Source organism: Lissotriton vulgaris, chromosome 6 (assembly GCF_964263255.1).
Source record: "Lissotriton vulgaris chromosome 6, aLisVul1.2, whole genome shotgun sequence".
Lineage (NCBI taxonomy): Eukaryota > Metazoa > Chordata > Amphibia > Caudata > Salamandridae > Lissotriton > Lissotriton vulgaris.
In genome coordinates, this window is record NC_141694.1 from 1,133,497,716 (window position 1) to 1,133,512,496 (window position 14,781).

General features: G+C 48.4%; 1 protein-coding gene across 1 annotated transcript; it reads right to left on the minus strand.

Annotated features, from left to right (window-relative positions):
• Positions 1-3,276: 3,276 nt before the first annotated feature.
• On the minus strand, positions 3,277-8,202 carry LOC147708544 (uncharacterized). The gene is made up of 4 exons (XM_086925361.1): positions 7,923-8,202; positions 6,318-6,419; positions 5,483-5,623; positions 3,277-3,725 (listed from the first exon to the last, which is right to left on the minus strand). The coding sequence occupies exons 1-4, from the start codon at positions 8,200-8,202 to the stop codon at positions 3,277-3,279; spliced, it is 972 nt and encodes a 323-aa protein (XP_086781487.1).
• Between the last annotated feature and the right edge of the window lie 6,579 nt (positions 8,203-14,781).

Here is a 14,781-nt window from a genome sequence, read left to right on the forward strand (position 1 = left end):
ATAGTGGTGGTGTGTGCTTTTAGCAAATGGGTTGAGGCTTTCCCCACGAAAGATAATACAGCTTTGACAACAGCTAAGGTGTTGCTCAAGGAGTACTTCCCTCGATTTGGAGTTTGCAAATTTTTGTGGAGCGATAATGGGCCTCATTTTGTTGGGGAAATTGTGGAATATGTACTAAAGTGGTTGGGGATCCAGCAGAAGTTTCATGCTGTGTTCCACCCTCAGTCAGCAGGTCTTGTCGAGCGGTACAATGCCACGTTGAAACTAAAACTAGCTAAGATTGTGGCGTCTACGGCATTAAAGTGGCCGGATGCTCTGCCGCTAGCATTGCTCTCTCTCAGATCAGTGCCCCACTCTTGAACAGGCCTCACACCGTATGAAGTGGTGTTTGGAAGGCCTATGAACATTTGGGGAGTGCCTAAGCCGCGATTGATACATGATGTGCCTTGTATAATGATGAACGATTATTTGGCACGATTAACAAATGATTTGCTTTCTATTCATCAACAGGTTCGAGAAGCGCTCCCTGACAACTCCAATGGAGAGGCTCACAACCTTCGTCCTGGTGACTTCGTAATGGTGAAGTCGTTCGACAGGGCGAATAGCTTGGAACCGAGGTGGGTGGCCCCGAGCAGGTCCTCCTAGCAACTCGAACAGCTGTATGAGTGACCAACAGAAAGCGGTGGGTGCACTCAACTCACTGCCGTCGTGTCTCTCCAGATCTGGTGAATCCTGCTGTGTTGACCAACTACAAGGAGATTCTGGATAAGGAAAAGAGCCCAGCTGTGACATTGGCCGAAGTCGAGGGAGCCTTCCCGGACCACACTGTTTCTGGACGTCAGCGCTACAATCTGCGGCCAAGATAGAAAGGAGATTTTTTTGTTTTTCGAGACTGGTTGGTTACCGCTCTGGGGTTTGTGAAACGGAAGCCGGGAATCTCAAGGGGGGGGATCAGTTCTGCCAAGAGTAGCGACACCCGTCTTAACCCCGGAGAAGAAAACAACGGCTACCTCGGAGCTCAGCACCGTATTTTTCTTTTTTAGGTATATATATACATTTGAGACTTTGTGAACTTTTTGAACTATGGTGTCCACTGCATCACGAGACAAAAGAATACTTGGTGCCATCTTATTCGTCTTGACAATTGTGGTGATAGCAGTGATAGCCTGGGTAGTAGAACTCGTGGTGCCTGCACGTGAACATTTGCTGCCGACTACCCCGGCTCCATCTGAACATTTTCACTTCACCTTACCCTACCATGAAGAACGGCACCGACAGACTTATTTGAACAATAGCTTTATGCAGATTCTGCATCATACTCATAACATGACAAATACTTCCAATTGTTGGGTGTGTGGGATGTTGCCTGGTCATCAAAAGAAAGGGGGCACTCCACTCATCCCACTCCCGTTTTCACATAATGGATCCTGTAATGCCTGGTACACTCTTCTATTCACTTTGCGATGGCCAACGAAAGGGGGGGTGCTTTTCCGTTTGAATAAGATTTGTCACCATGACCGGGATGGGTATCCACGAGCTGAGGGTACTCGATTTGAATGGGAAGAGTATCGCCCCGACAATGTATCTGCACCCCGTGTTTACAGCAACCAAAGGAATATTAATGTATCCTGTTCACATGTTATTAATGTTATTGCCACTAAAGCTGATTTGTGCATACGTAATAAAGGTACAATCCCGGTTGGAAAAAGTGAATGCAACACTACACTTACATTTGACAGCCCGAATGGCATATCGTTTGTGGCATCTCGTAATACCTATTTTATTTGTGGAACTAAAGGCTATCATCAGCTCCCTTTGGGATGGTTAGGCACTTGCTATGTATCCTTTGTATTGCCCCCTGTATTCATTGCCCCACCAATGTATCACAATGATTACGTGCTTTATCACGACTTCGTACTGAATCGTCTTAAACGAACTGTGGTTCTGGATGACATTGACCAGACTGATACTGCCTTACAACAATATGTGGACTTTAATTTGGGACTGTTCTCCTTTGTGGGGGCTGCTTTGAATAGTCGGAAAATACGACGATTGACTTGTGTTGTTGAGGCTGTAGCCAATGATACTGCTATTGCATTAGGGAATATTACTGAAGAACTCCAGATTTCTGGGATTGTTACGCTTCAGAACCGTATGGTTCTAGATGTGGTTCTAGCTGACCGTGGCTGGGGGGGCATGTAGAATCATCGGAAGCAGCTGTTATGTCTATGTACCTGATAATTCGCCATCTGTTTATGATGCTATTTCGAAGTTGCACAAAATAGCTGCTGAAATACACCCAGACAATGGAACTTGGACTCTTTCAGGATGGTTCTGGTCAATGCTTACCGCTTGGGGTTGGAAACTATTAACGATTTTATGTGTCATTATTGGGATACTGTTCTTCGTATGTTTATGTATGCAATGTGGTCCTGCCTTATGTTCCATGTGTTTATCAGCCTGCATTCCATCCAGACGTACTCTTGCTCGTAATGAAATGATGCTTCATAAAGAAGTTGCCCAAATAATGCTAATTGATATTGAGGACGAATACCCGGATTATGTCCACTATGAGGTAGCTTCAGCTAAACGCTAAAAGGGTCGTCTGTCATAATTTGACGACGGCTGGGTTAGCGCTTAGCTTTGCTACACGTTATTCTCCTTAACTTGACCAAATTAGAAAACGCCATCTTGTATGTTGTGGTGGCCATTTTAGAAAATAAGCGGCCTCGTGGTCAGCATGCCCTTTAGTCCGTTGTCCGTACCACTGACCATTCGAGTTTACCCAGCAACAGGCTATTTTTAGTAATGGTCAAGCCTGTACATGCGCAGTCCCAACTGACCAGTCACCCCTCAGGAATGTGCCGCCAAACTGACCAGTGGGTTTGTAACCCCTCCCATGAGTTGGCTGTGTTCCAAAAATGACCATATATGTACATAAAGCTCTGTAACCTTGTACCGCCTATCTTTTTACCTGTAAACTGTATAAAAGAACGAATCACACCAACGTTCGGTGTGATACTTCTTGCATTGCCGAAGGGTGCTGTAGGAATGTACCACCACCCCATGGGGTCTTAATAAACTTGTTCTTTGTACTTTTCGGTTTCCGTGCCAACAGTTCTTTCGGTGTAAGTGGGTTATCTATGGAGCATGTAGGCCTTGGGAACCCGATACCACACTAACCCCAACAAATAAATAGTCCTTCAAAAGTCCCCAAAAACCCCAACTCCCAATTCCCACCCCCCAAAAGTCTCTAAAAAAGGGGCAAGGGACACTCTAGGGATGCATGGTGTGGACTTTGGCCTCCAGGGCATCATGCCTTAGGGCCAGGGCATCGTACTGCTTCCGGAGGATGGCGTGGTCTAAGCGGAGGCCCTCTAACAAATTTTGATATTCTTTCAACTTTCGGACCTCCACCTCCAGGTCGGACACTCTGTGCATTGCACGGCGCAAGCGAGCCTTTAGAGTACTGTGAGGGGCAGCCTTTGCTGCTTGGCGGTGGCGTCTGCCAGCCCGGCTCTGTATCGCTGGAGCACTGCGCCGACCGGCAGAACGTGGGGTCACGGAGGAGGATGCAGGTGTCCCATTCGATGTACTGGACTGCGTGTCCTCCCCCTCCAGTTCCACCAGCCACCGATATTGGGCAACAGTAGCATCCAGCCTCCGTTGCCGGGCCAGTAGAGCCTTCATACTCCTTGATGGGTTTGATGTTTTAGTATTACCAACTATATGAAGAAAGAAATACATAATCTGTAACCAATGCTCTTTAAGAATATGATTAACACAAAATGATTCAGCAGAAAGTTGTGTCACAGTACAACTAGCAACTAGCCAGCGCAGTACAAAACTATTGAGGCCAGAATCATGGGTGTCCGCAGGGAGGGGCAAGGGGGGGCGCTTGCCCCCCCGGATCGCAGGTCCATCCAGTGCTGGCCCAGTGACAAATTACAATATGGTAATTACAGCAGGCTGGGACCGACAGACATATAGAGGCAGAGACAGGGACAGAGAGATAGAGAGGGAGATGGTGAGGGAGAGAGAGAGAGGGATTGAGACTGAGGGTGACGGAGGGAGGGAGACAGAGAGGGAGACAGAGACGGAGACAGAGGGAGACAGAGAGAAAGAGACAGAGGGAGACAGAGAGACGGAGACGGAGGGAGACAGAGAGAGAGGGAGACAGACAGAGTGAGTGAGACAGAGGGAGAGAGGGGGAGAGAGAGCAGGAGAGGGAGACAGGCAGAGAGGGAGGGAGACAGAGAGAGAGAGGGAGGGAGGGAGACAGAGAGAGAGAGGGAGGGAGGGAGACAGAGAGAGACACAGACAGAGACAGATGGAGGCAGAGACAGGGAAAGGGGCAGACAGGCAGAGACAGACAGAGAGACAGAGAGGGAGACAGAGGGAGGGAAACAGGGACGGATAGCGACAGGGACAGACTGACAGATAGGGGCAGAGACAGGGAAAGACAGAGAGGAAGACAGAAGGAGAGAGAGAGAGGGAGGGAGCCAGAGGGTGACAGAGGGAGGGTGAGGGAGGGAGACAGAGAGAGAGAGACAGCGAGGTAGAGGGAGACACAGGGAGACAGAAAGAGGGAGACAGAGAGAGAGAGAGAGAGGGAAACAGAGAGAGGGAGGGAGACAGAGAAAGAGGGAGGGAGAGAGACAGAGAGAGAGAGAAAGAAAGATGTGTGTATAACATGTCTGGTGGCTCAGTGGACGAAGGTGTCTGCTGCAGGGGCATGAGTTCAACCTCATGGTCATAGTTTTTTTTGTTGCTCTAGATCCACCCCCCTCCCCCACTGACCCTGCCCCCTTCGGTGCGGCCCTTGGCCACAAACCACACTGTCAATTTGGCCCGAGAGAAAGTTTGTGAGGACCCATGCTCTATAACCACATCCTCCTGATTTAGATTGAATTGTTTTTTTCTGGCATTTTTTGTTTTTCCCTCTGTTTTCATGTAGTTGCCAGGTCGTCTGCTGTGGTGCCACACAAGGTTTTTCTCTTCCCCCTAAGGGGTTCTTTGTTTATTTAAGCTCTATGTCGTGTTAGATTAAGCAAGTATATGCTCCTAATTTTTGTACTTTATATTATTGGCACAACTGTTTGACTATGCACCTTGTACCGACACTACCTCACCTGTGACCTACCTCATGTTTTTTTGACCTACCTATGTAACTATGTAACTACTATGTAACTACTTAACTACCTCAACTATTACACTGTATTACTCTATCACCCCCGTATCTTGTAAAGCGCTCTGATATCTGCAAAGATCTTGTTCGCGCTATATAAAACTTTCAAAATAAAATAAAATAAATAAAATGTAATACTTGTGCTCAATCATGTCAGGACTCAGGAGATGGTGATGTTTCCCCCCCCTGGAAACATTTCATAGTATTTTCGTAGTTCATCCAGTGACCGTCTACTCTCTGTAGATACACATCATATGCTATCTAAGAGTCAGATAGTACCATGATCCAGCTTACCTCTACCCGCCAGCACCACTGTCTGTTTCCTCACAGTCTCTTCTTTGGCCACTTGCGCCGCCTCCTCCCCAGAGTTGTCCTCGGACTCGGAGTCGACCACCACCACCACATCCGAGCTGGCCCCGCCACCAAATGTTCCACCTACAAAGTAGATTTAGGAATGTTATATTACACCACTCACTAGTATTTGGTCTAGGAATGAAGAAATGTGAAAACAACAGAAAAAGTAATTGACTGTCTACTATAGTCTAAAGTAAAAATGTCCCTCCTTCCACGGAAGGCTGTTGTCTTGCTGCACTTTTTTGTCACAATTGATGAATGCTTGCTTAATTTTAACACACACCATTTTTCTCTGAACAGACAGAAGCTGGACTTCTAAGGACAAGAGCAACATCAACTTCAAACCAGGTGAAAGCTCGGCTCGACCACAAGAAATGTGTTCCATTACTCATCAACTCAGCACCAAGCACTTTTCCATTTCCAGCTAACTTAATTTTAATATATGTGTTTACTTTTACTTTTAATAAAGCTTTTAAACTTGAATAGACTCTGTGGTTTTTGGTCCTCCAGACTAGAGTGACTGAGCCAAAGGTTTTGCAAATTTTGGCAAGGAGGGGTCCGTGCCGCTGACACTACCAGGTTTATACAGTGTGCCAAACATGCCACTCTGAAATATTATTACTCTGGTGTTTAGTGTCCATAGTTTGGTTTGTGGAGAATTGTCCCTGCAACAGTAGTATTATGGATTGTGCTCCTATCTAAACACTATTTCAAAAAAAATAAATTAGGAACGCTTGGACAACAATAGGTCCTCTATATTTAAATGAAAACTTACTGGGGCCAGCAAAGGAGCACTCGCCGCCCTGGCCTGCATCCTCCTCCTCTGGAGCCACAGCATCCTCCTGTTCCACTTCCGTCCGCTTGCCCCTGGGGGGACCTGACGTACAACATGAAAGAAAGAACAGAAAACATTGATGATTGCTGCTTGTCGATGTCCTTGTCAACCAAATCAAACATTTAGAAAGAACAAGAACCAACTATTTCAGCCAAAAAGAGGGCTACAAAGGAAGGACTGCACCTGAGCCTCTACTCTAGGGGCAGATTTACAAGCCCCTTGCAGCTCTTTTGCTCCGTTCATGCGTCACTTTTGTGACGCAGCGCCACAACAAGAGAGGCGCCATGGTGTGGCGTATATTAACAACGTGACGCATATGGGAGATGCATCCCATTTCAAAGCCCTGCGCCATAAGGGAGCGTTCCAGCGCAAGAGAGGGCGTTCCTGCGCAGGAACGCATGCTAAAAGTGGCTATGGGGAATATTTAAAATTTCAATCAGTCATTTAGGACAATGATGCGTCACTCAAACCCTGCGCCTGCATGAAGCAGACATACGGCTTGACGCAGCATTGCTGGAGCTGCGCCATCGTGGCGACGCAACTCCATCAATGAGCCGCCTTTACGGCACCGATGCGTAACGCTTCGGTGACGTTTTGGGACCATGGTGTGCCGCATTGTAAATACGGCGCACCATGGGTGGTGCTGGCGTGCCGCACACTTTGCAGGGATGCGCAGGTAATTGCAAATCTGACACTTAGGGGCATACTTACGAGTTCTGGGCTGCACACCTCCAGAGGTGCACCAGAACAAATGCGTAACGCAAAACTAACCTTGCGTCACGGCAGATGCGCCGCAATTACAATGCGGCACACCCTGGCGCAAGGGTAGGCAGATGCGTGACGCATCTCGTGACGAAAGAGGGGCGCATCTCTAGAGTCGCGTCGCAGGCGCGATGCAACTCTAGCAATGCTCAGGGCTGCCCAATTCTCAACATACCGCATCAGTCCTTACACCTGCTTCAAGCAAGCAGGCATAAAGAATTGACGTGGCAGCGTCGCGGAAGTGCCTGCGTTAAATCTTGTAGATTTCACACAGGCACTTTTGCGAGGTGCAAAGCTGCCTGACCGCCCCCCCCCCCCCGCCCCCCTGCGTGGGAACACACCCATTGTGGCGCAGGCACAGGCCTTAACGTGACGCATCTCCCTAGATGCATCACGTTGTGCATGACTCGCAGGGATGCGCCACATTTACGTCGCTGTTGCGCCAGGTAAGGCAGCGTAAACGTGGTGCAAGGGGCTTGTAAATCTACCCCTTTGTGTCTAGCATTACGCAGTTCTGTAAAGTACACTCATACATTACTCAGCCCAATTAAATGAACACAAAATAGAAAACAAATAAGCAGTGGCACCGCCACAGAGAAGGAGAGCAGTGCACCTGAAATGCACAGAAGATTTTGAAATATTAATTTACCTCTACTATATCAATGTGATCGGCAGCATTATTGCTCTTTGTAAAAAAGTTAAAACAAACATTTGCAATATAACACACAGAGCAGGGGAAAAAACAGAGTAGTGAGTGATGAAAAAATTGCTACTACTACTCACCAAGCCCGGGGACCTCCACTCCCAGCAGGTCGAGCAGGTCGCGCTCCCTGTCCAGGATATCCGTCCAGCGGTGGGTCACCTGGTTGTAGGTGCGCTGGAACCCCGAGATGTCAAACAGGGCCGGGCACACCTGCTCCCACCGCTTCCGTCGCTCCTGGCAGTTGGTGTAGCCAGCAGCAATCCTGCCGCCTGCCGCAATGGTCCTGGGGAGGAGGCGCTGTACATAGAAAACAAGTGCGCCCACCTCCTCAGGGCTGAAGATCTCCCTGGGCACCACCATTTCCGCCCTTAAACGGCCACACGGGAGCCGGGCACGGGCTGCGGGGCCCGTCTTGGGCAGCTTCACTGCTGGCTTCACCATGGTCTGGGCAGGTGGTAGCAACAAGGAGAAAAAATGAAAAAGAATAAGACTAGGGAAGAAGAAAATAAAAGTTTAAAAAAGTAGTTGAAAAGTAAACAAAAGTAGCCTAAAACACAAAAATAGAAAGCTAGAAAACTAGAGGGATAGATAATAATTTAAATAGATTCAAAAAATATTATAACAAGCAAAGGATGGCAGAGATATAGAGAGGATTAGAAACACCATGCCCAGACACATAGGAATGAATGAAAAACAAGATGGCGGCCCGATCACGTGCGCGTAAGTAAGTTCGCACGCGATTTCTCTCGCGAACTCGTGCGAACTTGTATTCGCAAGGCGCTCATTCCGCGAGACTACATTTCACGGGCGGAAACGGAAATAAGTCACGCAAACAAAATGGCGGCGCCCATACTCGACCTTGGGGTAATTCGCACTAGTTTGCGGCTTCTACGGTCGATTTCGCACGACGCCGCGCCTCGCGAATAGCGCGAAATTACAGAAAAACGATTTTTGCAAAAGCAAAGGCAATGAGCAGGTGCAAAAGTTCAACCTCAGCATTTGTAACCATTCCCTGTAGTGCTTCCTGAAGGGGCCCTCCAGAATTCGGTTAGGTTCCTGTTAAAAAAAATTACATTGCAACAAACAGGAAAAGGAAAGAAAAGGGAGCAGACAAGCAGGTGCCAGCCTTCATTAATGTCAGTTGGGGCAGGGCAGGTGTTGTTGTAATTTAATTTTGCAAAACTTAAAGCACTTAGCAGGTGTGCTTTGCTTTGCCACAATAATGTACACTCACTGGTCAACCAGAGGGTGCTGTGATGACACCGAGGGTGGCATGGGTGTGCCAGCCAGAGGGTGGCATGGGTGATCCAGAGTGCCAGTGTTGACAGAGGATGGCAGTGCTTTGCTTTGCCCCAATAATGTACACTGGTGAACCAGAGGGTGCTGTGATGACACAGAGGGTGACATGGGTGAGCCAGAGGGTGGCATGGGTGAACAAAGAGAGTGCCAGTGGTGACAGAGGGTGGCAGTGATGAAGAAAGGCTTGCAAACAGGCTGGGCACGTAGAAACAACAAGTTCGCAAAACTGGCGACCTGACAAGTAAGTTCGCAATTTGCGAAATTGCACAAAACCCTCGCGAACTTGCAGAAACCCGTGCAAACACAAAAAAAAATCCGCAAAAAATCTGCGAGGATTCGCGGATTTTGCGGATTTTCGCAATCCGCAAATTCGCAAATCTGCAAATTCGCGGATTGCGAATCCGCAAAATCCGCCGATGCCACTGCAGTGGTGTTTGGGTAGTATAGGGGGTGGGGCTGGGGGTTGTGTTTTAGGGTTTGGTGTAGAGCAGTGTGTTGGTGTAATGTAGGGGGTCGTGCTCAGGTTCTGATTTAGGGATTAGTACAGTGGTGTTTAGGTAGTGTATGGGTCATGATTGGGGTAGTTTTAGGTTTTAGGGTAGCACAGTGGTGTTTGTGTAGTGAAGGGGGTCGTGCTGGAGGGCGTGTTTTAGCATTTAGGGTAGCTCAGTTGTGTGTGTGTGTAGTGTAAGGGGTCATGTTGGGGGTACTGTATTAGGGTTTATGGTAGTGCAGTTATTGTGTAGTGCAAGGGGTCATGCTGGGGGTCGTGTTTTAGGTATTAGGGTAGTGCAGTGGTGTTTGGGTTGTGTGGGATGTTGTGCTGGGGTAGGTTTAGGGTTTAGGGTAGCGCAGTGGTGGTTGTGCAGTGTAGGGGTCATGCTGTGTGCAGTGTTTCATGGTTAAGGGTAGTGCAGTGTTGTTTGGGTAGTGTAGAGGGTTGTGCTTGGGTTGTGTTTTAGGGTGTATGGTAGTGCAGTGGTGTTTGTGTAGTATACGGGGTCATGCTGGGAGTTGTGTTTTAGGGTTTAGAGTAGAGCAGTGGTGCTTTTGATGTGTAGGGGTAGTGTTTTAGGGTTTAGGTTAGAGCAGTGGTGTTCAGGTAGTGTAGGGTGGTGCTGGGGGTAGTGTTTTAGGGTTTAGGGTAGTGCAGTGGCTTTCGGGTAGTGTAGGGGTGATGCTGGTGTAGTGTTTTGGGGTTTAGGGTAGTGCAGTGGTGTTCAGGTAGTGTAGGGGGTGGTCCTAGGGGTAGTTTTAGGGTTTTGGGTAGAGCAGTGGTATTTGCGTAGTGTAGGGGTGGTGCTGGGTTCGTGTTTTAGGGTTTAGGGTAGTGCAGTGGGTTTCGGGTAGTGTAGGGGGTCATGCTTTAGGGTTTAGGGTAGTGCAGTGGTGTTTATGTAGTGTAGGGGTCATGCTGGGATTAGTGTTTTAGGGTTAAGTGCAGTGATGTTTGGGTAGTGTAGGGGGTTGTGCTGGGGATGGATTTAGGGTAGTCCTGTGGTATGTGGGTAGTGTAGTGGTCGTGCTAGGGTAGATTTAGATCTTAGGGTAGCGTAGTGGTGTTTGGGTAGTTTAGGGGGTCATGCTGGGGTAGTGTTTTTGTGTTGTGCAGTGCTGTTTGTGTAGTGTGGAGGGTTGTGCTGGGTTTAAATTTAGGGTTTAGAGTAGTGCAGTAGTGTTTGTGTTGTGTAGGGTGTCATGCTAGGTGTAGTGTTGTAGGGTTTAGAATAATGCAGTGGTGTTTGTGTATGTAGGGGGTCGTGCTGCGGGTAGTGTTTTAGGGCTTCGGGTGTTGCAGTGTTTTTAGGTAATGTAGGGGGTTGTGCTGGGGGTAGATTTAGGGCTTAGGGTAGTAATGTGGTATGTGGGTAGTGTAGCGGGTCGTGCTGGGGGTAGCGTTTTAGGGTTAAGGGTAGTGCAGTGGAGTTTGTGTAGTATACAGGGTCGTGCTGGAGTAGAGTGTTAGGGTTTCGGGAGTGCAGTGGTGTTTGTGTAGGTTAAGGGGTTGTGTTTTAGTGTTTAGGGTAGTGCAGTGGTGTTTGTGTAGTGTAGGGGCGGTGCTGGTGGTATTGTTTTAGGATTTAGGGTAGTGCAGTGGTTTTCTGGTAGTGTAGGGGGTGGTGCTGGGGTTAGTGTTTTAGGGTTTAGGGTGGTACAGTGGTATTCATGTAGTGTAGTGAGTCATGCTAGGGGTAGTGCTTTAGGGTTTAGGTTAGTGCAGTGGTGTTTTTGTAGTGTAGGGGTTGTGCTTGGGGTAGTGTTTTCAGGGTTTAGGGTAGTGCAGTGGTATTCTGGTAGCGTAGAGGGTGGTGCTGGTGGTAGTGTTTTAGGGTTTAGTGTAGTGCAGTGGTGTTTGGTATTGTAAGGGGTGGTGCTGGGGGTAGTGTTTTAGGGTTTAGTGTAGTGCAGTGGTGTTAGTGTAGAGTAGGGGGCCCTGCTGAGGGTAGTGTTTTAGGCTTCATGTTAGTGCAGTGGTGTTTGGGTAGTGTAGGGGGTGGTGCTAGTGGTAGTGTTTTATTTATTTTATTTTTAGATTTCTAAAGCGCGTAGCTACCCTAGGGCGTCCCAGCACTAACATACAACCTATTATTCCAGAAGGGGAAGGGGAGAGAAAGATATTTATGGAAAAAGCCAAGTTTTTAGTTGCCTGCGGAAAGTGAGTAGGTTGTGTTCTCTTCGAATGGAGAGCGGAAGAGAATTCCACAATTTAGGGGCGTTGTAGGAAAACAATCTTCCCCCCGATCGGGCTCTGTTTATTCTTGGAATACAGGCAAGGGAGAGAGAATCAGACCTGAGTTGTCTGTTGGGGTGGTAGGGTTTGATGAGGGATTTCAGGATCGGCGGGCCTTTGCCTTGCATTAACTTATGTGTAATGCATAGGGTCTTGAAAGTGACCCTTTCTTTGATCGGGAGCCAGTGGAGGCTTTTAAGGGCAGGTTTGGCCGAACATCTGGACTTGGTTCCTGTAAGGAGTCGGGCGGCTGCATTTTGGGCGTATTGCAGTTTTTTTATGGCTGAGGCCGGAGCTCCTAGGTACAGAGCGGTTCCATAATCCAGTCTGGAGTTCACCAGACCCTGGATAAGCAGTTTCCTAGATTTGAAGGGGAGAAGATGGAGGATCTTTTGTGCTTGTTGAATGAGACCGAAGCAGATGCCAGCGGTTTTCCTGGCCTGGGTCTTAAAATTGAGCTCCTGGTCCAGCCAGATCCCCAGGCTCTTGACTTCTGCTTTCGGGGTAGGGGGTAAGCCCATACATGGTGGCCAAGAGAGGGACGTGGGGAGTTTGCATGGGTTGCCTAGCAGAAGAATCTCTGATTTCTCTCGGTTTAATTTGAGGCGAGATTCACACATCCAGCGATGGATGCTATTTAGGCAATCCGCCAAATTGTTCAGGCATTTGCTTGAGTGGTTTAAAAATACTACCAATTGGGTGTCATCGGCATACATGACTGTTTTTATACCAAATGTGGCAATGACGTCCTCTAGGGGGGACATGTAGACATTAAACAGCGTGGGGCTCAGGGAGGAGCCATGGGGGACTCCACACTGTAGGGGGAGAGCCTTGGACAGCACAGGTCCGTCGGACACCTGAAAAGTTCTACCTTCCAGGAAGGATTTGATCCAGGACAGGGCGGTACCAGACACTCCTGCTGTTTTAGGCTTTATGTTAGTGCAGTGGTGTTTGGGTAGTATAGGGGGTGGTGCCGGTGGTAGTGTTTTAGGGTTTAGGGTAGTGCAGTGTGTTTTTTTAGAGTAGGGAGTTGTACTGGGGGTAGTGTTATAGGTATTAGCACAGTGGTGTTTAGGTAGTGTAGGGGCCATGCTGGGGGTAGTTTTAGGGTATAGGGTAGCGCAGTTGTTTCTGTGTAGTGTAGGGGGTTGTGCTGGAGATCGTATTTTTGGATTTAGGGTAGCGCAGTGGTGTTTGTGTAGTGTAGGGGGTCATGCTGGGGATACTGTTTTAGGGTTTATCGTAGTGCAGTGGTATTTGTGTAATGCAGGGGTCATGCTGGGGGTTGTGTTTTAGAGTTTAGAGTAGTCAGTGTTGTTTGGGTAGGGTAGGGGGTTGTGCTGGGGTAGATTTAGGGTTCAGGGTAGTGCAGTGCTATTTGTGTAGTGTAGGGGGTCATTCTGGGTGTAGTGTTTTAGGGTTTAGGTTAGTGCAGTGGTGTTTGGGTAGTGCAGGGTGTTGTGCTGGGGTCCTGGTTTAGGGTGTAGGGTAGCGCAGTGGTGTTTGTATAGTGTAGGGGGTCGTACTAGCAGTCGTGTTTTAGGGTTTTGGGTAGCGCAGTGCTGTTTGGGTAGTTTAGGGATCGTGTTTTAGGGTTTAGGGTAGCGCAGTGGTTTTTGGGTGTTGTAGGGGGTCATGCTGGGGGTTGTGTTTTAGGGTTTTTGGTAGGACAGCTGTGTTTAGGTAGTGTAGAGGGTGGTGCTGGGGGTAGATTTAGGGTTTATGGTAGTGTTGTGGTGTTTGGGTAGTGTAGTGGGCCATGCTGGTCGTAGTGTTTTAGGGTTTAGGGTAGTGCAGTGGTGTTTGTGTAGTGTAGGGTGTCATGCTGGGGTTGTGTTTTAGGGTTTAGGGTAGTGCAGTTGTGTTTGGGTAGTGTAATGGGCCAGCTGGGGATCGTGTTCTAGGGTTTAGGGTAGCGCAGTTGTGTTTGGGTAGTGTAGGGGGACGCGCTGGGGGTCATGTTGTAGGGTTTAGGGTAGCGCATTGGTGTTTGGGTGGTGTGGGGGTTGTGCTGGGGGTAGTGTTTTAGGGTTTAGGGTAGTGCAGTGGTATTTGTGTAGTGTAGGGGATCATGCTGGGATACATTTAGGGTTAAGGGTAGGTGCGGTGGTGTTTGTGAGTGTAGGAGGTCATGCTGGTGGTTGTGTTTCATGGTTCAGGGTAGTGTATTGGTGTTTGTGTAGTAAAGAGGGTCATGCTGGGGGTCGTGTTTTAGGGTTTAGGGTGGTGCAGTGGTGTTTGTGTAGTGTAGGGGGTTGTGCTGGGGGTTTAGGGTAGTGCAGTGGTGTTTATGTAGTGTAGTGTGTGGTGCTGGGGGTTGTGTTGTATGGTTCAGGGTAGTGCAGTGGTGTTTGTTTAGTATAGGGGGTTGTTCTGGAAGTTGTGTTTTAGGGTTTAGGGTAGTGCACTGGTGTTTGTGTAGTGTAGGGGGTTGTGCTCGGGGTAGCTTTAGGGTTTAGGGTAGTGCAGTGGTGTTTGGATAGTGTAGGGGGTCATGCTGGGCATAGTGTTTTAGGGTTTAGGGTAGTGCAGTTGTATTTCGGTAGTGTAGGGGGTCATGCTGGGGGTAGTTTTTTAGGGTGTACCGTAGTGCAGTGGTGTTTATGTAATGTAGGGGGTGGTGCTGGGTGTTGTGTTTTAGGGTTTTGTGTAGTGTAGGGTATGGTGCTGGGGGTCGTGTTTTGGGGTTCAGGATAGTGCAGTGGTGTTTGTGTAATGAAGGGGTTTGTGCTCGGACAGTATTGTCGTGTTTAGGGTAGTGCATGGTTGGGGGTGGTTGGGGGTGGTGGTGTGGGTCATGTTTTAGGGTTCAAGGTAGTGCAGTCGTGTTTGTGTAGTATAGGGTGTGGTGCTGGGGGTCATGTTTTAGGGTTTAGGATAGTGCAGTGGTGTTTGTGTAATATATGGGG

Bases quoted from the DNA above. Each gene is read 5' to 3' on its own strand.
- LOC147708544 (XM_086925361.1), bottom strand. From the start codon at position 8,202: ATGGTGGTGCCCAGGGAGATCTTCAGCCCTGAGGAGGTGGGCGCACTT. The intron at 6,420-7,922 runs GTGAGTAGTAGT...GTTGTACGTCAG, and splicing joins AGTGGAGGTCCCCGGGCTTG to GTCCCCCCAGGGGCAAGCGG. The intron at 5,624-6,317 runs GTAAGTTTTCAT...TCTACTTTGTAG, and splicing joins GTGCTCCTTTGCTGGCCCCA to GTGGAACATTTGGTGGCGGG.